Genomic DNA, 24,683 nt, shown 5'->3' on the forward strand with positions numbered 1-24,683 from the left:
GTCCATACCATTTCTGTCCTTTATCGAGCCCATCTTTGCATGAAGTGTTCCCTTGGTATCTCTAATTTTCTTGAAGAGATCTCTAGTCTTTCCCATTCTGTTCTTTTACTCTATTTCTTTGCATTGATCGCTGAAGAAGGCTTTCTTATCTCTTCTTGCTATTCTTTGGTTCTCTGCATTCAGATGCTTATATCTTTCTTTTTCTCCTTTGCTTTTCTCTTCTCTTCTTTTCACAGCTATTTGTAAGGCCTTGCCAGACAGCCATTTTGCTTTTTTGCATTTCTTGTCCATGGGGATGGTCTTGATCCCTGTCTCCTGTACAATGTCACAAACCTCATTCCATAGTTCATCAGGCACTCTATCTATCAGATCTAGGCCCTTAAATCTATTTCTCACTTCCACTGTATAATCATAAGGAATTTGACTTAGGTCATACCTGAATGGTCTAGTGGTTTTCCCTACTTTCTTCAATTTACGTCTGAATTTGGCAATAAGGAGTTCATGATCTGAGCCACAGTCAGCTCCTGGTCTTGTTTTTGTTGACTGTATAGAGCTTCTCCATCTTTGGCTGCAAAGAATATAATCAATCTGATTTTGGTGTTGACCATCTGGTGATGTCCATGTATAGAATCTTCTCTTGTGTTGGAAGAGGGTGTTTCTATGACCATCGCATTCTCTTAGCAAAACTCTATTAGCCTTTGCCCTGCTTCATTCTGTACTCCAAGGCCAAATTTGCCTGTTACTCCAGGTGTTTCTTGACTTCCTACTTTTGCATTCCAGTCCCCTATAATGAAAAGGACATCTTTTTTGGGTGTTATTTCTAAAAGGTCTTGTAGGTCTTCATAGAACTGTTCAACTTCAGCTTCTTCAACGTTACTGGTTGGGGCATAAACTTGGATTACTGTGATATTGAATGGTTTGCCTTGGAAACGAACAGAGATCATTCTGTTGTTTTTGAGATTGCATCCAAGTACTGCATTTCGGACTCTTCTGTTGATCATGATGGCTACTCCATTACTTCTAAGGGATTCCTGCCCGCAGTAATAGATATAATGGTCATCTGAGTTAAATTCACCCATTCCAGTCCATTTTAGTTCGCTGACTCCTAGAATGTTGATGTTCACTCTTGCCATCTCCTGTTTGACCACTTCCAATTTGCCTTGATTCATGGACCTGACATTCCATGTTCCTATGCAATATTGCTCTTTACAGCATCGGACCTTGCTTCTATCACCAGTTACATCCACAACTGGGTATTGTTTTTGCTCTGGCTCCATCCCTTTATTCTTTCTGGAGTTATTTCTCCACTGATCTCCAGTAGCATATTGGGCACTTACTGACCTGGGGAGTTCCTCTTTCAGTATCCTATCATTTTGCCTTTTCATACTGTTCGTGGGGTTCTCAAGGCAAGAATACTGAAGTGGTTCGCCATTCCCTTCTCCAGTGGACCACATTCTGTCAGACCTCTCCACCATGACCCACCCATCTTGGGTGGCCCCACACGGCATCGCTTAGTTTCACTGAGTTAGACAAGGCTGTGGTCCATGTGATCAGATTGGCTAGTTTTCTGTGATTATGGTTTCAGTGTGTTTGCCCTCTGATGCCCTCTCGCAACACCTACTGTCTTACTTGATTTTTGATTCCTCCCTTTTATGCTCACTAATTCTGAACAGCTGTTTAAATACTGCTGTTTAATACTCAATCCGCCCCATTTCAATCCCACATTCCCAATTTCTTGTCCCTGCTCTTCTTTTCATATTTTCTGTAGTGCACGCTGGTAAAATGTATTTCTTGATTCTATCTATAGTCTGTGTTCTGCCCCCTGCCCTCACCATCACAGGACAGGAACCTTTGTTTTTGTTCATAAATTTATCGCAAGCACCTACAAAAATGCCTGGCACATAGTAGGTGCTAAGTAAGTATTTGACGAATTAATAGATCTACCTAAATTGGGGATTATACTTGTTTTGGGGTTAGCTCATTATAATTCTTTAATCACATGATGAAAATTTTAGGATTTTAAGAGAGGCATTTTACTGCCTTTCTGAAGATAAAAAAGCAGGATGCCCTTAGTAACAACCAATTGTTACTTTCTGACAACTTCCTTAATTAAAATATAGAAAGCAGGTCTGCACAGTAGCGACTCTTGGTGGTTTGATGGTTAGGACTCTGCACATCCTCTGCAGGGGGCACAGGTTCAATCCCTGGCCTGGGAACTAAGATTCCATGGTTGTGAGGAGCAAGCAAAAAAAAAAAAAAAAAAAAAATTCTAGCCATGACACTGCCTCCTTCCTTATTCTGGGACAAGGGCACACTGATATTGGTGACATATATCCAGAAGCCACAGTGATCACACCCTACTAACTCCACGTTTCTCACAAGGGTGACAAATCGTTCTTTCTTGTCTTCAGGGCTTTTAGGGGCCATGAAGAACATGTTGGCGTCCTAAAGCCTGGAGAATCCTGTGAACAGAGGAGCCTGGCAGACTACACTCTGTAGGGTTGCAAAGAGTCAGACACGACTGAGTAACACACACCCAAAGACTCCCTAGACTATTTAGAATCAGAGTGTGTGTGTGTGTGTGTGTGTGTGTGTGTGTGTGTGTGTGCGTGCTCAGCTGGGTGCAACTCTTTACAGCCCCAAGAACTGTAGCCTGCCAGGCTCCTCTGCCCATGGAATTTTCCAGGCAAGAATATGGAGCAGGTTGCCATTTCCTCCTCCAAGGGATCTTCCTGACCCAGTGATTGAGCCCATGTCTCTTGCATCTCCTGCATTGGCAGGCAGATTCTTCATCACTGCATGGCCTTAGAAACAGTCGTGTTCCTCAGATTCGCATAGTATACTGCAGTAGCTTGCATCGAAGGTGACCCTGTGGAAAATTCTTAAAAGAGATGGGAATACCAGACCACCTTACCTGTCTCTTGAGATACCTGTATGCAGGGTAAGAAGCAACAATTAGAACCAGACATGAAACAATGGACTAGTTCAAAATTGGGAAAGGAGTACGTCAAGGCTGTATATTGTCATCCTGCTTGTTTAACTTATATGCAGAGTACATCATGAGAAATGCTGGGCTGAATGTTTCACAAGCTCTAATCAAGATTGCCAGGAGACATATCAACAACCTCAGATATGTAGATATTACCACTCTAATGGCAGAAGGTGAAGAGAAATTCAAGAACCTCTTGATGAGGGTAAAGGAGAGTGAAAAAGCTGACTTAAAACTCAACATTCAGAAAATGAAGATCATGGCATTCCCATCCCACCACTTCACGGCAAATAGATGGAGAAAAAGTGGAAACAGTGATAGATTTTATTTTCTTGGGCTCCGAAATCACTGCAGACGGTGAACATAGCCATGAAATTAAAAGTCACTTGCTCCTTGGAAAAAAGCTATGACAAAACTAGACAGCATATTAAGAAGCTAAGAAGCAGAGATATCACTTTGCCAACAAAGATCCATATAGTCAAAACCTAGTTGGCTTCGGCATCTTAGGGCCCAGGTGCAGACATGGCCAAGTCCAAGAACCACACCACGCACAACCAGTCCCGAAAATGGCATAGAAACGGCATCAAGAAACACCGATCACAACGATACAAATCTCTTAAGGGGGTAGACCCCAAGTTCCTGAGGAACATGCGCTTTGCCAAGAAGCACAGCAAGAAGGGCCTGAAGAAGATGCAGGCCAACAATGCCAAGGCCATGAGTGCACATGCTGAGGCTGTCAAGGCCCTCGTGAAGCCCAAGGAGGTCAAGCCCAAGATGCCAACAGGCAGCAGCCGCAAGCTCAGCCGACTTGCCTACATCGCCCACCCCAAGCTCGGGAAGCGCGCCCGTGCTCGCATCGCCAAGGGCCTCAGGCTCTGCCGGCCAAAGTCCCAGGCCAAGGCTCCAACCAAGGCCAAGCCACCTGCGGCTGAGGCTCCAGCTGCCAAGGGTGCCCAGGCCCCCACCAAAGCTCCGGAGTAGGGACTTTCATCTGCCAGTGTGAGGACAGAAGGACTGGTGTGACCCCCTGGGCTGCTGTCTGCGTGGGGCTGGTGTCCTCCTGTGCTATTTGTACGAATAGATCTGAGACAGGATCTGTCGGTCAAAAAAAAAAAAACCTAGCACATATATGCCCACTTGGTTTTTCCGGTAGTTATGTACAGAATGTGAGAGTTGGACCATAAAGAAGGCTGAGTGCTGAAGAATTGATGCTTTCAAACTAACGGTGCTGGGGAAGACTCTTGAGCGTCCCTTGGACAGCAAAAGCATCAAATCGGTCAATCCTAAAGGCAATCAACCCTGAATATTCACTGGAAGGACTGATGCTTAAGCTGAAGCTCCAATACTTTGACTACCTGATGTGAAGAACTGACTCACTGGAAAAGACCCTGATGCTGGGAAAGACTGAGGGCAGGAGGAGAAGAGGGTGACAGAGGATGAGATGATTGGATGGCATCATTGACTTCATGGACATGAATTAGAGCAAACTCTGGGAGATAGTGAAGGACAGGGAAGCCTGGCGTGCAACAGTTCATGGGGTCGCAAAGAGTCAGAGACAACTTAGTGACCAAACAACAAAGGTCACATGACCGCCAATCATCCCTGCCTCCTGGTCTCCACGCTCTTCTGTGGCCCCTCCCACAGTGAATCAGGGCTGGTCTGTGTGGCCAATAGAATCTTGCAGAAGTGACCATGTGTGTCTTCCAGCACTTATCATAAAAGGCACTATGCCATCTACACTGGTCTCTCGGGTCTCCAGCTCTTAGGAAGCAAGCTGCCATGGTGTGGAGACTCTGAGGCAGCTCGTTGGAAAGACCCACTTAGAAAGGTCAAAAGAGAGCACCAACTTGCCAGGCATGGAAGTGAGCCACCCAGGAAGTGGGTTCTCCAGCACCAGTCAAACCTTAAGATGACCACAGCTCCCGCTGACCTCTGCCTGCAGCTTTATGGGAAATCCTGAAGCCAAATTTACTTCCTCAATTCCTGACCCACAGAAACTGTGAGGCATAATAAATGACTGTTGTCATTTTCAGAGTTTTGGAGTAATTTGTTAGGTAGCAAGAGACGACTAGTGAAGTGAAAGTCGCTCAGTTGTGTCCGACTCTTTGCGACCCCATGGACTATACACTCCGTGGAATTCTGCAGGCCAGAATACTGGAGTGGGTAGCTGTCACCTTCTCCAGGGGATCTTCCAACCCAGGGATCGAACCCAGGTCTCCCTCACTGCAGGCTGATTCTTTACCAGCTGAGTCACAAGGAAAGCCCAAGAATACTGGAATGGGTAGCCTATCCCTTCTCCAGTGGATCTTCCTGACCCAGGAATTGAACTGGGTCTCCTGAATTGCAGACAGATTCTTTACCAACTGAGCTATCAGGGAAGCCCTTAACAAATAGAAATATAATAAAAAAGAGACAACTAACAAATATACAAATTCCTTTAAGATGAAAAAATTACTTCTGACCCTAATTAATTAAATTATTTTTATTTTACTTAAATAGTACAAACATACAGTATAAACTCCTTAGGCTTATAGCTTTTATACAACAATTAAATTTTAAACGTAATACAGACCATATTACAAAACAATCAAATAGAAAGTAATTTTAATTGCTGAAGTTAAATTGCCTCTCAGTGAGACTACGGTACTGACGGTGCCTAAGACCTCTCCTCCTGGCCTGTTCAGTGACTTGAATAAATTACCCTTTATCCCTTAAGCATGTTGGAGTGGATTTTCTGTGGCTTTCAACCAAGGCTTTTTCGAACAATATATTGGGTTGGCCAAAATGTTCCTTTGGTGAGTGAGAATATTTAATAGAGTCCTTGGTAGAAATGAAATCGCGTCTTTTATTTTTACTTAAACCGAAATTTTTGGTCAACCCCGTAGTTATCTTCTGTTTCCACAATTTGGGAAACCTTAAAAACAAATAATCGGAACACCATAAGCCAGGCGCTCGTTTTCACCCTCTCTGTCTCCGTCTTAACATCGGTACCTTGACCATCTCGCCCCTTCACTCCCTGGCACTCAACCACGGCATTCGTGCGTTTGACCAGAGGCGAGCCGGAGGGGCCAAGTCCTCAGGCCGATGGGCAGCCCTTCATCCCTAAGGAGCGCGGCAGGGGTCCTGCGCACAGGGGTCTTGGAGCCCGTGTTCTCCCGGCTCACGTACTGCAGCAGGTGTGTTTGCATCTCGTTCTACTTGCAACTTCCCAGCGCCAGTTGGAAACGGGGGCACGTGGAATTTTACCCTCGACTGGACCGTCACTGTCGTACTCCACAATTGAACTCCTACGCTCGATCTTAGTCATCGGAGTTCCTAGAGGACAGGACAGGGCAAAGAGCCGGGTACACGTTGCACCAGGACTAATACGAGATGATTCTCAGCTGAAGGCAACTGGGCTGCCTCGCCCCGATCTCCGCGCCAAGGAGACGTCAGCAAGATCCCATTGCCCACACAAGACTAGCATTCGGCATAAGGAAGCCCTGTGTGTTTTAAAGGAAGAGTCTTCCTTTCCATCGCCTCTGAACCTTAGGCTGTCAGCACACTTCACCTCAGCTGTGTTTCCCTCTCTGGGTAAGGGCGGTCCCGGAGTCCTGGGTGGCCCAGCACTACCTCGGCTCGGCCATCAGGGGGCAGTAGGCCTCCAGGAAGGTTGCGCATGCTCAATGTGGGGCCTCGCGCTTCGCCTTCGCGACCGCCGAGTGACGGAAGCGAGCTCTTGGGATTATGGGAAATATGGTTTCCCAGCCACGGGATGATTGGTGCACTCCTTGCTTGAGCCCAGGGCGGGACTTCAACTCCCGGCTAGCTGGTGGGAGCGGGAGGGGATGCGAGAGAAGGGGGCGGGGCAAGCGAGAGGAAAGGTGGGCGGGGCTGGGGGAAGGCCCAGCGGAGGGGGCGGGGCTCCGGCCGGCGGATCCTCCGCCGCCCGCGGTCGGAGGAACGTGAGTCGCGGGCCCTGGAGCCGAGAGGAACCTAGACGGCGGCGGGCGCGAGGGCGGGTGTCCCCGGAGTGGTCGTGCGGGAGTCGGCCGCTGCCCCTGGGCCTCCCGACTTGCAGGTCTCCTCTCTCTCCACCGGGACGCGGGAGAGCCCGGCGCGCGGCGGGGGCGCGAGGTGGAGCCGGCGGGGGCGGCCAATGCGAAACTGGCTGGTGCTGCTGTGCCCGTGTGTGCTCGGGGCCGCGCTGCACCTCTGGCTGCGGCTGCGCTCCCCGCCGCCCGCCCGCGCCTCGGGGGCTGGCCCGGCAGGTGAGGACCTGGGGCCGGGCCGGGCGGCCCCGAGGCGGGGAGGCCGACTCCGAGCCTCCCGGCGGCTTCCTCCGCGGGTCCCGGACTTGAGGGGAGGGCGGCCCGACGCGAAGTTCCGCAGATGAAACAAATAACCCTCTTTATCCGCGGGGCGTTAACACTGGGCAAACTTTGAGGGCGCTTTCCACCTCCCCGCGTTTCTCAATGGCCGCAAGGCCGGTGCACGCGACCGCAAGTCCTCCGGCCGTCCCCAGGCCTGGCCCGGGTCGCCCGGCGCCTGCCCGGGAGCAAAGCCCCGTGGGTCCTTCTGCCCCGAGCGGCAGCTGCTCAGCCCAGCGCAGGGCTTCCAGGTTGCTTTTTTCCTGCCCAAGTTGTTGGTCTTATTCGGTCAAGACTTTGAGGTCTTCGGGCCAGGGATCGCGTTTGTGCGTGTTTTAAAAGGTGGCTGGATGTTGCTTTTAAGGAATAAGTTTGCTTTAAAAAGGTACTGTACTTTGTATTTTTTGAAAACTCTGTGTAAGTCTGTTGAACAAATTTAGGCATGAAGTAGGGAATGGCTGCGAGTGGAGTTGTTCTGGGAGTTTCCTTTGCCAAGCCTGCTAATGAAACATACATGAAAGTATCGAGTTCTTTAACTATGTTAACCGGTTGCTCTAAAAGTTATTCTTTCGTGGGAAAACCTTTGTCCATGTTCGCTTCACAGCCTGATAAATAGAATGCTTTGCCCACAGCCTAGTGGATTTGCTGTTAATGAATTCCACAGCTCCTAAGACTTCTTAAGATTTCTTTTTTTTTCCTTGTCTTCTTTTTTAAGGGCTTGCCCTAGGACATATATAAAGGAGCCTGGAAGGCTGTGGTAAAGATGAGATAATAGTCGTTTTGGTTTTTAACTACATTGGGAATTTTTTTCTTACCACTTCTTCCCAAGACAGTTGTTTGCTTGTGCAGTATTTTTAAGGATTAGAATTGAATATTTGCAATCTTGAGATGGCTCTGTGCCTTAACTTAGAAGTAGAAAGTATAGAAACTAATTTGGCAATCCTCAAAGCAGTCTCATTGTTATAATTGGAGTTCTTTATTCTGGTAACACTCTCTTAAAATCCTTTTCTCTTACACAAGCTACAAGCTCTTTGAAAAGACTATTTGTGTGACCTGAATAGAATTAAGATACTATTTAAATGATTTAATGAAAGTGCAGCATTTCAGGACATTTAACTTAACAGTTTAGGGTTTTATTTTTGTCTTCTTTTTTTAGACTTTTGTAAATGGACCTGAGGAAAGAGTGCTATATATATAGGTATATATTATATATAATGCTCTATAAGATTCATTGTGTTTGTATTTTACAAGGTTTTTTTTTTTTTGGTTTGATGAGTGAGCTCTACTGGAATTTACATTTAGAGTGTACTTGGGATATTTATGACCTTATCTTTTAGGGTCCATAAACAAGGAAAAACCCTGTATTCTTTTAGATGATAGCCATTCTGACAAGTGTGGAGTGATATCTGGTGATTTTGATTTGCAGTTCCCTAGTGATTAGGGATGTTGAGCATCTTTTCATGTGCCTGTTGGCCATCTGCATTTCCTCTTTGGAACAGTGTCTCCAGTTCTTTTGCCCATTTTTTAATTGGGTGGTTTTTTGATGGTGAATTGTATGAGCTGTTTATATATGTTGGATGTCAATCACTCATTGGTCATATCATTTGTGAATATTTTCTCCTATTCGGTAGATTGGCTTTTTGTTTCTGTCAATGGTTTCCTTTGGTGTGCAAAAGCTTTTAAGTTTAATTAGATCCCATTTGTTTATTTCTGCTTTTATTTCCTTTAGGAGATGGGTCGAAAAACATATTGCTGTGATTTATGGCAAAGAGTGTTCTTCCTGTTTTTTCCTCGAAGAGTTTTATAGTATCTAATCTTACACTGTGGTGTTGGAGAAGTCTCTTGAGATCCCTTGGACTGCAAGGAGATCCAATCAGTCAATCCTAAAGGAAATCAATCCTAAATATTCATTGGAAGGACTGATGTTGAAGCTGAAACTCCAAACTTTGGCCACCTGATACTAAGAACTGACTCCTTTGAAAAGACCCTGATGCTGGGAAAGATTAAGGGCGGGAGGAAAAGGGGATGACAGAGAATGAGATGGTTGGATGGCAACTCCAACTCGATGGACATGAGTTTGAGTAAGCTCCGGGAGTTGATGATGGACAGGGAAGTCTGGCGTGCTGCAGTCCATGGGGTGGCAAAGAGTCACACACGACTGAGCGACTGAACTGAACTGAATCTTACATTAGGTCTTTAATCCATTCTGAGTTTATTTTTGTTTATGGTGTTAGAGAATGTCCTAATTTTGTTCTTTTACATGTAGCTGTGTGATTTTCCCAGCACCACTTACTGAAGAGATTTTTTTCCCATTGTCTCATCTTGCCTCCTTTGTCATAGATTAATAGACCATAAGTGTGTGTGTTTATTTCTGGGCTCTCTGTTCCCACTGATGTATGTGTCTGTTTTTCTCCCACCACCATGCTATTTTGATGACTGTAGCTTTGTAGTGTAGTCGGAAGTCAGGGAGCCTAATTCCTCCAGCTCTGTTCTTCTTTCTTAAGATTGTTTTGGCTATTTGGGGTCTTTTGTATTAGAAATTATTTCCTCCAGTTCTGTAAGTTTCACGGCCTCGTGTCTAGCCCTCTTGATGCTTGTCTTTGTTCCTGGAGCTAGTCCCGCCATGCTCGCATTTTCTCATAGTGCTCCCAGGCCTAGTGGCATGCCCTTTGCCCTGAGTCTGCATTGGGTCTCTCTCGTCTCTCTTGTGGTAGCTTCCACTCAAGTAGTCAGTCTTCCCTGGACCACTCTTGGGGGTAAGGAGGTTATCCCTTCCTAGTTTTTTTTTTTTTTTTTTTAAATTCCTGCAGGCTCACCTCAAAGTAATAAAAGTAACTTTGTAAACAACTTTTTTCTTTTTAAGAGTTAAGTTTTCTACCTCCATTGGTTTTGATGATGCCTTATCTGCCATCTTGTGAGACCAGGCTAGATTAAGGAAGCTAGGAAGGAGACCTTGGAAAGGGACACAGCTCTCAGTGAGGAGTTGAGTACTAGTTGTGTAAGTTAACTTTGACTTTAAACGGATATTGTACATCCAGTCAAATAGTAAATAGAGTATTTTAATCTAAGTGAAACCTTGGAGAGTCCTAACTTTTCCTTTTGCACTTCTGGTACTTTTGAAACTAAAAACAGTAGAAGCATCTCAGTTGCTAAAATTTCCCACAAATCCTTTTCTCATTGTGTTTTCACCAGTTCAAATTAAAACATTTGAGCATTTTTACATTTCAGCCCTTATCCCTTAAGCCTAAAGTGAGAGAGAAAACCCAAAAGTTTGTTAGTATTCATCCCTCGTATTTACATTTTAAGTTTCGTTTTTGTTCTCTTTTCTGCCTCTTTGTCTGTCTTCAGTTTCATTGAGTCATGGCAGTACTTTTCAAAAGGGAGGTTTATCTCCCCTGAATAGTAAAAAAGGCTCTCTAACTTGCAGCTGACTCTGCAAATGTTTGAGAGCTGCCTCACTGCCAATTCCTGTTGTAGGTGTGGAATTTAAGCAGTAATCAAGATAATGTCCCTGCCCTCATGCAGTTTACAATTTTGAAGGGAAGACAGAACATAAGAAAGTAATTATTAAATGTCATAGGGGAGAGTGATGAGTGTGGTGGCAAAAATAAAGCAGTGTAAGAGGACAGAGAATGATGTGCTGCTGTGTTACGTAGAGCGATCAGGAGAGGGCGTTTGAGGTCGCAGTTGGGCGGGAACCTGAATGCACTGAGTCAGGTGGGTTAGTGCATGGTGCTGTTATAATGTGGGGCTTTCTAGGTGGTGCTAGTGGTAAAGAGCCCGCCTGCCGAGGCAGGAGACTTAAGCGGCGCAGGTTTGATCTCTGGGTCGGAAAGGTTCCCTGAAGGAGGGAACGACAACCCTCTCCAGTGTTCTTGCCTGGGCAATCTGTGGAGCCTGGCGGGCTGCAGTCCATAGGGTTGCAAAGAGTCAGACATGACTGAAGTGACTTAGCATACATGCACGCTGTCCTAATGACCTTGAGCAAGTGAAACCTGGTCAGAGAGAAGAGCTGATGAAGAGCAAGCGGCTCTTCTGTTGTGCAATCCCACACACCTGGGGCGAGGAGAGGACCGTGGAGGCGTAGACAGCCATCTGAGCTGGAGAGGAACGATGCAGGGTATCTCGGTTGTAACGCACTGCTTTTGGGTTGTGCCTTAGCAGGAATTAATTGAGCAGTTAACTTAGAAAAATGGTGTGACAAAAGAAGTCTTCTCTCTCTAGGATATTTGGGAAGAAGGAAACCAAGAAAGGAAAGAACCATAGCCATTCAACAAATCCTTAGAGTGCTGGGTTTTTAGTCTCAGCTCTCAAGGTATTCATAGTTTGCTAAATGGAAACTGACACGGGGCAAGTAGAAGGTCAAAGACAAATTGAGCTTGCTTAGCAGATTCGCCGAGGGCTGGTTCGTCTGAAATGATCCCTAAATGCTAATCTTGTCTCAGCGCTTTTGTTGTTTCCTTATTTATAAGATGATGACCTCATAGGGTTACTGTGAAGATTCTGTTAGTAAAACACCCAGAACAGTGCCTGATTCATGGTGAACACTTGGTGAATGTTAGAGAGAAGTGGTGGTTTGATGGAGGCTAATGCCCGTGCTAGTGAGGTGTTTTCTTTGGCATCTGAAGTTGGTGGGAGCGTGCTGGTGGTGTGTGTAATGATCGTCCTAATCAGCAGATCTGTGGGGAGCGTGCATGTTTTCTTTATTTTCTGGGTTTCCGTCTGTCTGTGGTTGATGTCATCTGAGAGCGTGCACATAAGAGGGGACATTTCAGTCTCCGTTTTAAGGATCTGTGAGCTTGTTTTGAACACTCAGTTCTGAATTCTACCTCCACTGGTCTTTAATAAAATTTCCAATGTCCACTTTCAGTGCAGAGGCTAGCAGATTGCCAGACTCTCAGGGTGTACTACATACTGAGGAAGAGAGATGGTCAGTGCCTTTGGGGAGCTTGTGTGGAGTTTTAATGAATCTTGACATTATGAAGATTTGTTTATGGCTATCTGTTTGCCATCTAAAGCAGTGAATGTAGGAAGTGCTCAGTAATTTAAAGGAATGGATCAAGAGGATAAAAGTGGCAAAGTATGAATGCATTTGTCATTCATAGACCATCCATTCACATTCCATGATTTTAATTTTTTACTTGTAAAACAAGCTACTTATAGAAAATTTTGAAATTAGTTTTAAAAAATGAAAGAAAAATGAGCTATACTGGGCAGTTTTTGAATGTACGTACATAAAACATGTTTGGGGAATTATTTAGTATTAAAATTTTTTTGATGTGTCATGTACATTCAGAAAAGTGCACACAAATGTACACTTGATGTAATTTCACAAACTGAATTTGTTCTTCAGTTACTCAGTTGTGTCCAACTTTTGCAACCTCATGGAATGCAGCATGTCAGGCTTCCCTGTTCTTCACCATCTCCCGGAGCTTGCTCAAACTCAGGTCCTTCGAGTTGGTGATACCATCCAGCCATCTCGTCCTCTGTTGTCCCTTCTCCTCCTGCCTTCAGTCTTTGCCAGCATCAGGGTCTTTTCCAGTGAGTCAGCTTTTTGCATCAGGTGGCCGAAGTGTTGGAGCTTCAGCTTCAGCATCAGTCCTTCCAATGAATATTCAGGAGTGATTTCCTTTAGGATGGACTGGTTTGATCTCCTTGCAGTCCATGAGAGCCTCAAGAGTCTTCTCCAACAACACAGTTCAAAAGCATCAGTTCTTTGGTGCTCAGCCTTCTTTATGGTCCAGCTTTCATACATGACATCCATACATGACTACTGGAAAAACCATAACTTTACTAGATGAGCCTTTGTCGGCAAAGTAATGTCTCTGCTTTTTATTATGCTTTCTAGGTTTGTCATAGCTTTTCTTCCAAGGAGCAAGTGTCTTTTTTATTTCATGACTGCATTCACCATCTGCAGTGATTTTGGAGCCCAGGAAAATAAAGTCAGCCACTGTTTCCACTGTTTCCCCAACTATTTGCCGTGAAGTGATGGGACCAGATGCCGTGATCTAAGTTTTTCTGAATGTTGAGCTTTAAGCCAACTTTTTTCACTCTCCTCTTTCACTTTCATCAAGAGGCTCTTTAGTTCCTCTTCACTTTCTGCCATAAGGGTGGTGTCATCTGCATATGTGAGGTTATTGATATTTCTCCTGGCAGTCTTGATTCCAGCTTGTGCTTCCTCCAGCCCAGCATTTCGCGTGATGTACTCTGCGTAGAGAAGTTAAGTAAACAGGGTGACAGTATACAGCCTTGATGTACTCCTTTCCCAGTCTGTAACCAGTTTGTTGTTCTGTGTCCATTTCTAATACAAACTGAATACACCCAGCTAATCAGCACCCAGATTAAAGACAGGAAAACTGCCAACACCTTAGAAGCTTCCTTTGTGCTCCCATGGCCAGGAGTGGTAACAGGATCCTAATCTTTAATGCAGAGATTTGCCGGCTTTATGTGCTTCGTGTAAATGGAATCATAGTACAGAGGGCTTCCCTGGTGGCTAAGGTGGTAAAGAATTTGCCTTCAGTGCAGGAGCCTTTGGTTTGATTCCTGGGTAAGGAAGACCCCCTGCAGAAGCAAGAGGCTCAAGTAGGAAGGAAATTCCCACTCCAGTGTTCTTGCCTGGAGCATTCCATGGACAGAGGAGCCTGGCGGGCTACAGTCGGGGAGTCACAAAGAGTGGGACACAGCTGCGACTAACACACTCTATGTACATAGATCTCATAACCTGCTTCTTTTCATAAGACGTAGAACAGTATTTAATGTTATGTTTAAAGCATGATGTCAGTGGCTGTGTAGTGTTCTGGCATCTGGATACACCATAATTTATTTAACTAGTGCCTTGCTTGTTGTATTCATGCAGTTTGCAGTTTTTCATTGTTAAGAAATGACTCTGTGATGAACAGAGATCTTTTAATGCATCACCGGTTATTTCTTTAAATTGTATTTTTAGCTAAGGACAGAAGTTACAGAATTCTGAGGTATTTGATGTATCATGGGGAAATTTCCTGCAGAATACTATACCGGAGTACATTCCTGCCAGCAGGATAGGAGAGTAGCCTTTTCCTGGTAACAACTGCCTGTATCAAAATATCCATCATTAGGGCATTGTCATTTAAGAAGATATTTGTCAGTTTGAACGTAAGAAAAAACTAGTGTCTTATTGCTATCATTCAGACTTGACTTCCAGTGACGTTGAACTGTTTTTCATAGATTTGTTGGCTCTTTACATTTCTTTTCCTGTGAATTATCTTTTTTTGCCCATGTTTACATTTTAGTTGGGTTGGCCTTTTTTTTTTTTTCCAATTTTCAGACATGGGAATTGAACAAGCTACCCTATGCTTGGAACACTGAGCAGGGGGTGATAAAAAATGCAGAAGGGGACTGAAAAGTTGGGCTGGGTTCTTACACAGCATCCACTTGGAGGGGTTTGTGTGTGTGTTTAATCTTGGTTGCGCCATGCAGCCTGCAGGATATTGGTTTCCTGACTAGATGTCGGACCTGGGCCACAGCAGTGAAAGCACTGAACCCTGACCCCTAGGCCACCAGGGAGCTGTCTGCTTTGAGTTTTGTACTGTGTAACACAGTATTCACAGATCTGTTGCACTGATATACATTGGTGGTATGTGGTAGAAGAAACCACAGGCTTTTTTTTAAATTGGGTTATAATTGACTAACAAGCCTCAGTTCAGTTGTGCAGCTGAATGATTTGATACATGTATATATCCTGAAATATATACAGCTAACCATGATATATTTAGTTAACATCTGTCACCACGCATAGTCAGTTTTCTTTTTCCTGTGATGAGAACTTTAAAGACCTACTCTGTTTAGCAACATTTAAATACAATACAGTTTTGTTTTGCTTTTTTTTGACCCAGGCCCCAGCAGTGAAAGCCTGGACTCCTAACCACTAGGCCACCAGGCAACTCTCTACAATACAGTATTATTAACCGTTGTCATCATGCTGTACTTTACAACCCCGGAACTTACTTATTTTATAACTGGAAGTTTGTACCTTTTACCGTTATGCCTACCCCCATCCTCTGGTGAACACCAATCTGTTCTCTGTGAATTTGGTGTTTTGTTTTATTAGTCTGTCTGTGTCTGACTTACTTCACTTAGCATAATGCCCGCAGGGTCTTGAGTGTTGGTGCAGATTTGTGAGATTTCCTTCTTTCTTGTGGCTGAGTAACGTTCCACTGTGTATAAAGAATACATTTTCTTCATCCGTTCATCTGTCAGTGGACACTTAGGCTGCTTCCATATCTTGACTGTGGAAAATAATGCTGCAGTGAGCATCCCCGTGCTCATCTCCATTCATGTCTTTGCTAGTGGAAGTTTTCATTTCCTCCGGATAAATATCCAGAAGTGGTTTTGCTGGATCGAATGTGAGTTCTGTCTTTAATTTTTTGAGGAGCCACCATACTGTTTTCATAGTGGCTGCATCAGTTTCCATTCCCACCAACAGTGCATGAGTTCCCTCTTCCCTACATCCTCTCCAACATGTATTATTTCTTACCTTTTTGATAATAGCCATACCAGGAGGTGTGATGATATTTCATTGGGGTTTTGATTTGCATTTCTCTGATGATTAGTGATTTTGAGCACCGTTTCACATAGCTGACGGCAGGCTGTATGTCTTCTTTGGAAAAATGTCTATTCAGATCCTCTGCCCAGTTTTAACTAGGGTTCTTTGGTTTTTTGCTGTTGAGTTGTACGAGTTCTCCATGTGTTTTGGATATGAGTCAGATGTGATTTGTACATGTCCTCTGCTCAGTTGGCTGCCTGCTCATTCTGCTGATGGTCTCCTTTGCTGTGCAGAAGCTTTTGAGCAGGATGTGGTCTCATTCATTTTTGTTTTTGTTGCGTTTGCTTTCAGTGCCACATCTAAAATTATTGCAAAGACCACCATCAAGGAGCTTACTTGCCTGTGTTTTCTTATAGGACTTTTATGGTCCTACATTCAGGTTCTTAATCCATTTTGAGTTGACTTTTGTGTATAGTGGTAAGTTAGTGGTTCCGTTTCATTCCTTTGCATGTGGTTGTCCAGTTTTCCCATATCATTTATTTAAGAAGCTGTCCTTTCCTTGTGGTTTTTTCTTGGCTCCTTTGTTGTAACTGAATGGGCCATATATGTGTGGGCTGATTTCTGGGCTCTCTGTTATGTTCCATTGATCTGTGTGTCTGTTGTAATGCCAGTATGTACTGTGTTAATTACCGTAGCTTTATAACATGGTTTGAAACCAGGCAGTGTGGTGTTTCCAGCTTTGTTCTTTTTTCTCTAGATTGCATTAGCTATTCAAGGTCTTTGTGGTTCCATACAAATTTTAGGATTTTTGTTTGTTTGTTTCTGTGAAAAATGTCCTTGAAATTTTAAGAGATTGCACTGAATCTGTTGATTGCTTTAGCTAGTATGGACATCTTAACAATATTAATGCTTCTGATCCATTAGCATGGGATATCTTTTGTTTTTATGTTTTTAAATTTATTTCATCAATATCTTATACTTTTCAGTGTACAGATCTTTTGCCACCTTAAATTTATTCCTAGGTATTTTATTGTTTTTGATGCAATTAAAATTGGGATTGTTTTCTTAATTTCTCTTTCTGATAGTTTGATATTGTATAGAAATACAGTTGACTTTCATATACTATATATCCTGTAATCTTACTGAATTTATTAGTTCTAACAGTTTTTCAGTTGAGTCTTTAGGAAACTATTTTCCTGTAAGTAGGAGTTCTCTGAAGGCCAAAATCTGCCATGTACTTCTCTTCTGCAAGAAAAAGAGAAATGTATGTGAAGTTACACAGTTCAATAGAAGCAGCTTAGACATGGATTAGAAGCAGAGAGGATTGGCAGTGGCAGAGAGAGGTGAAATAAGATCAAAAAGTACTTTACAGTGATAATCCATGAGATTTTCACATACCGCATGGTTATCTTTGCGTCTGTTTATTTTTAGAAAAATCTCAAGAGGTCTGGGTGAAACCATTAGGATACCCTTGTAGGTCCAAGTGAAAGATAAGAAACTGAGTTGATGCTAGAATTAATGTTGAGAAAGAAAGATTTGAGAACAATTTTAAGGAGATTTTGTTATCAAGAAAAGGTCTCATGTAATGCATCAATAAAAGATCTATTTTGATTACTGATCCAAAATAAGGTAGTGGTGTTTGGTATTTAAAGAGATGTTTCAGTCATGTTGAAACTTTTGTGCAGCAGCTTTGTTTTCTCATGATGTCAATAACTGAGGCATTTGGGATACATTGAATTTTTCCTCTAATCTTTTATAGCTTTTTAATCTTTTGAGAAGACATTTTGAAACAGATGAAATAGAGCATCTAAAGACTTTTTGGTGTCAGTTTTCTCTGATTAGGAAACTGAGGCACAAGGATTTGAATAGCTTCTTACTGATACTGTGGCAGAATGTCAGCTATAGAATCAGTCAGTTATGTGTGGATGACTGCATTTGCCTCACTGCTGTCGATAAAATGTACTTCTTACCAGTATTTCTCTGATAAAGGAGGAGGAGAGAATGGGTTGTCATCGCTAATTTTACATAAGCATTTAAATCATTCTCCCTTGAAGAAATAACATAGTTTTGTTGTCTTTTGAATAACTAGATCCTATGGGATATAAAAACATTGTGTTTAATGTAGTAACACTCTCCAGCCTTCAGTGATTTATTTTTGGAAGCATTTTGGATCAGTTTTCACCACTGGAGAAAGATGAAATGGGATCCCTAATCAGAGCTATGTATAGGCTTGTAGCTTACAAGCTTTGAGACTGCTGATGATAAATAGGGACAAAATATCTTTCTATCTTTTTCTGAGGACAGATTTTTAAAATGTAATCTTGTCTATTAAATGATGATAGAAAATGAGTCATAAATATGACAGTAAAAATAATGACCTGTCACTTGATTTTTTTTTTTCAAACTAGAAGTGTTTCAGGGACTTGCTGGTAGTCCAGTGGTCAGGACTCCAGACTTCCACTGCAGCCGTGTGGGTTCAGTCCTTGGTCGAGGAAGATCCCATTTGCTGTGTGGTGCAGCCAAAAAGTAAAAGAAAAAAGGAAATGTCATTTCCCCTCTTTAGACTAAGGGATAAATGTTTGCTGCTTGTAGAATTTATTGGCATAAATGAGGGTTCTGATTCTTTCCAGCAGGGTAGTCCTTCTGCTTTGTCTCCCAGACTTAGTAACCAATATTAATGTGTGGCTTCACCTTTGAAACCACATTTGTTATTGTTAGCTGCTTGATTGCCTACTGTTTGCCTGGTTCCAAACCAGGACCTTTATACACATTATCTTGTTTAATTTTTTACAACAACTCTGTGAGAAGTATTACTATACCCATTTCTACTTAAGGAAACTAAAGCTTAAGAAGTTAAATAACTTTTATAGCTGAGGAGCCAGGATTCTGACTACAGCTTAATTGGCTCTTGCTGCTTACTGCTGGGTGGCTTATGCCACATTGACGTTCTGAACTGATTCTCATGAGAAACATCTCACTTGTTTTTTAAGAGTTTACATACATGCTGTGCTGTGCTTCCCGCTCCAGTACTCTTGCCTGGAAAAGCCCATGGACGGAGGAGCCTGGAAGGCTGCAGTCCATGGGGTCGCTGAGGGCTGGACACGACTGAGAGACTTCACTTTCACTCTTCACTTTCATGCATTGGAGAAGGACATGGCAACCCACTCCAGTGTTCTTGCCTGGAGAATCCCAGGGATGGAGGGGCCTGGTGGGCTGCCGTCTATGGGGTCACACAGAATCCGACACGACTGAAGCGACTTAGCAGCAGCAGCTGTGCTGTGCTTAGTTGCTCAGTCGTGTCTGACTCTTCTGTGATCCCATAGACTGTAGCCCACCAGCTCCTCTGTCCATGGGAATTCTCCAGGCAAGAATACTGGAGTAGGTTGTTATGCCCTTCTCCTGGGGATCTTCTGAACCCATGGATGGAACCCGGGTCTCCTGCATTGCAGGCAGATTCTTTACCATCTGAGCCACCAGGGAAGTGCATGAATACTGGAGTGGGTAGCCTATCCCTTCTCCAGGGGATCTTCCTGACCCAGGGGTTGAACTTGGGTCTCCGGCATTGCAGGCAGATGCTTTACCAGCTGAGCTACCAGGGAAGCCCCACATACATACTGTGTGAGCACAAATACATATATAGGTATGGAAACAAAAAGGCTACACCAAAATGTTAGTGGATATCTCTGGATGGTGAGTTTACAAGTGCTTTAAAAATTTCTTTCTTTGTATTTATCTTTTTTTTTTACAAGCATCAACATATATTTATATTATTTTATAATAAACATTTGTATGCTACAAAATGGACTTAACAGTAATTGAGACATGACATTTCAGCTTATTGTTGCTTATTTCCAGATCAGCTGGCCTTATTTCCTCAGTGGAAATCTAATCACTATGATGTGGTGGTTGGTGTGCTGTCAGCTCGCAATAACCATCAACTTCGCAATGTGATAAGAAGCACCTGGCTGAAGCATTTGATACAACATCCAGCATTAAGTCAACGGTAGGTTCCTTGAGTTCACACCTTGCCTGCCGTATTGAGTAAGTGTTCTGAAAAACCTCTTCTTGGATAGTCAGAGCTATTAATTCAGATATGTGGCCTTTTTTTCCCAGGAGAGAGGACTGTCTCATTTTGCTTTTTTCCCACATAGTTGAGCCCCAAAAGTAAACTTAACCAAGACTTAAAGCCAAAAGATAGTTGGAGAGGCGTATATTCCATATTCAGTGTTCACAGACCTAGTTTTTATAGATACCCAGTTTGGTTGGTTTGTTTGCTTTTTGTTTGTTGGCTTTCAGGTTTTTTTGCTTTTATTTAGAAGAATAGTCCTTAAAAGGTTCTGTTCCAGAGTAGTTTTCTACTAGATGAGTTTGTGTCTAAATATGCTTTTGACTGACTTCACAGAGCTACACTGAGTTTATTTCTGTTCCGCGGTGGGTTTTAGTTGTGTGTGGTCTACGATTTGTATAGCTTGCCGTCCTCTTTTTTTCTCAGCCACCCTTCCAGACTTGAGCTTTGATAGCACGTCACATGTTGTGGTGTTTTTTAAATTTCACTTTATAGTGGAGTACAGTTGCTTTATCTGTTTTCTTAAATACTTATTTGGCTGTTGGGTCTTAGTTGCATTGCGCGGGATCTTTTGTTGCAGTGTGCAGGTTCTTGCGTTGTGGCGCACAGGCTTAGTTTAGTTGCCCTATGGCGTGTGGGATCTTAGTTCCCCAACCAGGCATCGAACCTGAGTGTCTTCCAATGCAAGGCAGATTCTTGGACCACTGGACCGCCAGGGAAGACCAGCATGTCATGTGTTGGCATTAGATGGCTCAGTTCTTGGTTAGGAGCCCAGGGTCTTAGTCTTCTCAGGAAAAGCAGCCTCTGAAGATTATGCAGTGAGGGGCTAGTGACAGAGAGGCAGAGAAGTGTGGACTTATAGTTGGGTGAAGATTCTTCTGTGCTTGTGTGAAGTCACTGAGAAGCAGAAAAGGCCCTCAGGATCGTGTACAGCTGGCATGCTTGTGACTGAGTAGCTATACAAGGGAACTGTGGTTGTGAATTTTCTCATCACCAGTAGTGAAATGTATAAATTTCCTATCTTACTCATAGCAGCTTCCATTCCTTTTCAAGACAGGTTTCTCTAGTTCATGATCGAAATGATGATAGAAGGGCCTCGGAATCATCACTGCTATAGAACCACCTTGAAAACCTGATTGCCTTTCCCAGCTCAGAAAATAATGACCCCTCTCTCCCAGTTGCTCAGACCAAAAACTTTGGTGTTTGTCTTGTGAATGGAGGAGTAAGTCGCCCTTGTGGGGCCTTGAAGGATCATTGCAACACAGCAGTGGAAATTACACTGGGAATTTTCCAGAGGCATAGAAAATTAAAGGATTTATTATGCTCACAGGTCTAAGAGAGAGAGGTCCACACCCTAGTGTAGGGGACCAAGTAGGAGGAGCATCCAGGGGACGGACTCACCCAAGCAGGTGGGGAGCCAAGAGAGGGAAGACCCAACAGCAGGTGCCTTTATTTGGGGTCAGGGTGGAAAGTACAAGTGAAAGGTGTGAGGGCATTTCATTGCTGTGTTTGAATGTCGCTAGGTCACTCTCAGGGTAGGGGGTGGCAAGAGGGCAAACTTGTGGCAGGACCAGCCTCGTCACCCAAGTGTACCTGGTCATCTGGGTAGGATACTGGATGCTCACAGCCTGTTGGGGGGAATGTCAAAGCATCAGAAAAATGGGTTTTTGCAGTTCATAGTACAGTGTTCTCTTTATCCACATCCAGTCTGCTAGCGTGTCTTCTCAGTGCTTCCTTTCCGTCAGATCTGGAATCCAGCCTCTCCCCACCTGCACCGCTACCATCAGAGCTCCACGCTGGTTCAGGCCACCATCACCCCTCACCTAGATTATTGCAGGAGCCTCTGTATCTGCTTCCACCTTTGATCCCTTATGTTTTATTTTCCATACTGTTGCTAGAGTGACCCTTCTAAAAACAGTCAAATTGTGCCAGTTTTCTGCTCATACACCTCCACTAACTTCTCTGCTTGCTCAGAGTGAAGTCCCGGGTCTTTATTGTGGCCTTACCTGCATCTGCTCCCCCTGCGCTGGCCACCGTATTATCTGGAACACCTTAAATGTGCTCCTGCCTCAGGGCCTTTGCGCTTGCCATTCCCTGCCTGTGCCGCTCTTCCGCTGCATGTCCTCATGGCTCACTTCCTCACTGTCTTCAGGCCTCTGCCTAGAGACCACCTTAGCAGGCAGTGCCATGTTAAATAGTACCGTTTCAGCTCTGTCTTCACTTACTGCACTTATTGTTTTTTATGATACGTATCACAAGCTAGCACGTTTATTATACTTAGTTGAATATTTACAAATTTTGTTTTTCCCCACTAGACTATGTTTTATGAGCATAGGGGCTTCAGCCTTTTTCACTGGTGTATTTCCAGCACCTGGAACCTAACTTGGCAGAGTAAGACACTCAACAACTATTGAGGGGATGATTGAGAGCTGCATATAATGAATAGAATTAACATTCAGGCTCTCATCAATAGTTTATTTGCTATCATAGCATTAGGGCTTTAAATTAAGTAAGCTTGATGATTTGTTTTATTAAAATGATGGGATATCTATATAAAAATAGATATTAGCTAAATACTTTTTCCTGGGGCAGAGTAATTTTGTGGACCTAGTAAGACTAAGGTAGCTTAAATTCAGTAAATATCTGCAATAATTTAACACATTTGTTCATTTCTGTTTATACTTTTATTCTAAACAGCTATATTCTAGTTTGTAAAAAAGTATTCTGGCATAATTGGCTGTTAGTAAAAGAAAGCCTCTGCATTTCTGCGGTTATGGCTTACTTTCAAGTCTTGTATTTCACTGAAGGAGCCAGACTCCACATACATTTCAAGGACCCTATTTAATTAAAAACCTTTGTAGTGAAGCTGTAAGTTGTCAATTTCTCGAGAGTTTATTATCCTGTGTGCAGGCGGTATGCTATGTATAGATAAATCCAGTACAGCCTGAGTCTTTATGGGGACTTGGAGTTTAGTAGAAGGAGATAGATGTAGTAGTGTAAGAAAATGTTATGTGTGCTGTGATATAAGTAAATGTAGAATAGCTTGGAGTGTTTGGGAGACTCCATACATTTCTGTGTAGTTCTGTAAGGCTGATGTGCAGAGATTATGGAGGAGGGGGTGTATGTGTTTGTGAATGAGTGTGAGAGAGAGCACTAGGGAGGGAAAGAGAGGCAAAGAGAGTGAAAATCATGTAAAAAGGAAAGGAGGGAGGGCTTATAACTGTGAGAGGTAGGCAGGAACCAGACAGTGTGTTGAGAGTTCAGGGGGGTGGGTGAGACCCATTTAGACAAGGACTGCTTAAGGGCTGAGCTAAAGTGGTGACTTTTTAAGAAAATAAGGCTATTGAATGGAGAAAGAGAAAGAAAATGCTAGGATAATTGCGAGCTTTCTAACTTGGAGAATAATGAAATCATCCATCGAGACAAAAAGTACTAGATGAGAAGAGCAGGTTTCATGAGAAAGGTGCTCAGTTGTAGATCTGTTGAGTTTGAAGTACCTGCAGTCTGCGGTGTGATGTTAAATGTTTATCTACTGGCTATCTGAAGAAAAGCATGCTTATTTGTATGTATATGTTTGTTATAAACTTTATTGATACAAAGGCTGTATAGCATATAATTGACAGAAATTAATGCTTATAAAAGTCTCTGACTTCATATAGCCAGTTGATTCTGTGTGTTTTCATCATTTGCCAGACTTTTGTATCTATAACCAGCTTGTGGCTGCAGTTGACAAGAGTATAATTCTGACATGAATATTTAAAGTGTAAAACTAAAACGACAGCTATGCTATGTGCCAGAACTCTGAGTCAGTGAAGTGAGTGATCTCTTTGCTGAATCAGATCATAGGTTTTGAACAATGGAAGAATATTTCCTCAATTTTTTATACTATTCACTGTGGAATGGCCACAAGTTTTTTGTGTGGGGGGTTTTTTTTTTTTTTTTTTTTTTGCTTTTAAGGGTTTTTATTTTATTTTGGAGGATAAGATGGTTGGATGACACCAACTCGATGGACATGAGTTTGAGCAAGCTCCAGGAGTTGGTGATGGACAGGGAAGCCTGGCGTGCTTTAGTCCATGGGGTTGCAAAGAGCTGGACATGACTGAGCAACTGAACTGAACTGAATCTTTATTGGGAGACTAGTTGATTTACAATGTAGTATTACTTTCTGCTGTACAGCAAAGTGAATCAGTTATATGTGTATCCACAAGTTTTAAGTTTAATCTGAATTACTAACATTTTCTCCATCACTTTACGTCTGGAACAATAAATCCAACCTTTATTTGTAGTGCTTGCTAGTTTCCATGGTGTAAGTATTACCACTGTGGCCAATTTCAAGCTATATATGTCTCTAGACACAGACTTGGGGAAGATCAGCAGTGGCACAGCATCATAAAATCGCCACCACACAGAGACAGCAGATACATATAACCTCAGGAGCAGAGATGATAGTGAAACAATTAAGACGTGATGAATCTGAGCATTGGTTTCATTTGTTCTTAATATAATGCATTTAATTGTAAGTTTACATAATTTAATTTTTAATAAAATCTGTGCTTAATAACCATCTCACAAAATTCTTGAAAATGTTATAGTCGGCCCTCGTGGCACAACGGGAGCAGGCTATAGCACACAGCTGTTTGTGGGCCGTCTAGCTGAAAACGTAGGATGAATTTGTGAATCTTTTCCTTAGAAGATTGGTCCAAGCTAGAGATGCTAATTCAGGAATCACTCCCAGGCTTCCTTAGAAGATTGGTC

The 24,683-nt window shown here is 43.2% G+C and overlaps 2 protein-coding genes across 4 annotated transcripts in view; both read left to right on the plus strand.

The window, feature by feature from the left end:
* Positions 1-3,487: 3,487 nt before the first annotated feature.
* On the plus strand, positions 3,488-4,083 carry LOC128048551 (60S ribosomal protein L29-like). The gene has a single exon (XM_052640961.1). It carries the CDS (start codon positions 3,512-3,514, stop codon positions 3,968-3,970), a length of 459 nt encoding a protein of 152 aa, XP_052496921.1. The 5' UTR covers positions 3,488-3,511; the 3' UTR covers positions 3,971-4,083.
* Positions 4,084-6,963: 2,880 nt separating this feature from the next.
* The window catches only part of B3GALNT2 (beta-1,3-N-acetylgalactosaminyltransferase 2), a 59,917-nt gene continuing 42,197 nt past the window's right edge, over positions 6,964-24,683 (plus strand). For all 3 annotated transcript variants that reach the window (XM_052639447.1, XM_052639448.1, XM_052639449.1), the window contains exons 1-2: positions 6,964-7,239; positions 19,718-19,865. In XM_052639447.1, the coding sequence (XP_052495407.1) occupies positions 7,128-7,239; positions 19,718-19,865 (260 nt within the window). In that variant the 5' untranslated portion in view covers positions 6,964-7,127. The remainder of the gene's footprint in view (positions 7,240-19,717; positions 19,866-24,683) is intronic.

Source organism: Budorcas taxicolor, chromosome 5 (assembly GCF_023091745.1).
Source record: "Budorcas taxicolor isolate Tak-1 chromosome 5, Takin1.1, whole genome shotgun sequence".
In the NCBI taxonomy this organism is placed as follows: Eukaryota; Metazoa; Chordata; class Mammalia; order Artiodactyla; family Bovidae; genus Budorcas; species Budorcas taxicolor.